Below are 1260 nucleotides of genomic sequence, written 5' to 3'. Positions count from 1 at the left end.
GTCCCCCCCCCCCCCCCCCGGTGCATTTCAAGACCCTAGAGAGGGGTCTCCTTCTGTTCTATATTGCTGCTGTGCACCAGAGCCATGTTCTTTGTGGCTGTGCCTCACCTGTTCCACCCCAGAGCTGGCTGCTTCTTGATAACCAGCAAGCCTTGCCCCTGGGCTCCTATACCCAGCTTTCCCAAGGAGGCGTCCAGTTCAGGAGCGGGATTTGGGCACCCAGACTCCTGGGTTCTGTCCTTTCTCTGGGAGGGGCAAGGGGTGGTGGGGGTGAGAGCCCAGGACTCTGGAGTTTTCTCCCAGCTCGGGGAAGAGGAGAGAGTTGGGGTGAGAGTGAGAGCGCCTGGACTCCTGGGTTCTAACCTTCCTTGCAGGGGGCTGGGATGCGGGGTGGGGCAGACTCCTGGGTTCTCTCCCAGCTCGGGGAAAACGTTACAGCTAAAGCTAGGGGCTGGCATGGGGCTCCCAGGCTCCTGGATTCTCCCTGCTCACTGGAAAGCCCCTGATCATCTCCCCTGGGTCTGGCCTCACCCTCTCCCGGCAGTGCCCCGAGGTGCGGCTCAACATCATCTCCAACCTGGACTGTGTGAACGAGGTGATCGGCATCCGGCAGCTGTCGCAGTCGCTGCTCCCGGCCATCGTGGAGCTGGCTGAGGATGCCAAATGGCGCGTGCGCCTGGCCATCATCGAGTACATGCCCCTACTGGCCGGGCAGCTGGTGAGTGCTGTGAGGGATGGGACATGGACCCTGGGGACTGCAGTGGATAACGGGGACCCCCAGGGGGCACCATTGCATCATCAGCTGAGCTGCAGTGGCCAACAGGGACTGCCAGGGCATCATCAGCCCAGCTGCAGTGGCTAACGGGGACCTCCAGGGGGCACCAGAACATCACCAGCTGAACAGCAGTGGCCAGCGGGGACTATCAGGGCATCATCAGCTTGGCTGCAGTGGCCAGTGGAGACTCAGGGGGCACCAGGCCATTCTCAACCCAGCTAGGGCTGCAATGGCCAATGCAGGCTAGTACAGGGTACTAGCCCTGGTGTGCTGCGCTCTTATGGGGCTGCTGTGGTCGGGGCGGGGGGTGCAATAGGGAGTCTTGTGAAGTGCCTAATGAAGAACTCCCTGGGGGCACTGGGCACAAAACTACCCAGCTGGGGCAGCAGTGGTCAATGGGAGCCACTAGGGGGTGGTAGGTGCCCTACAATAGCACTGGAGGGAGGGCACCATGTTTTCCATGGGGCTGGGGGGGGGGGGTGCTA

General features: G+C 62.0%; 1 protein-coding gene across 1 annotated transcript in view; it reads left to right on the top strand.

The window, feature by feature from the left end:
- The window catches only part of PPP2R1A (protein phosphatase 2 scaffold subunit Aalpha), a 9797-nt gene that overhangs the window by 5590 nt on the left and 2947 nt on the right, over positions 1 to 1260 (top strand). The window contains exon 10 of the mRNA XM_006034507.3: positions 545 to 718. Within this exon, the coding sequence (XP_006034569.1) occupies positions 545 to 718 (174 nt within the window). The remainder of the gene's footprint in view (positions 1 to 544; positions 719 to 1260) is intronic.

This window comes from Alligator sinensis, unplaced genomic scaffold (assembly GCF_000455745.1).
Source record: "Alligator sinensis unplaced genomic scaffold, ASM45574v1 scaffold850_1, whole genome shotgun sequence".
In the NCBI taxonomy this organism is placed as follows: Eukaryota; Metazoa; Chordata; order Crocodylia; family Alligatoridae; genus Alligator; species Alligator sinensis.
This window is presented reverse-complemented; position numbering and strand designations above follow the sequence as displayed.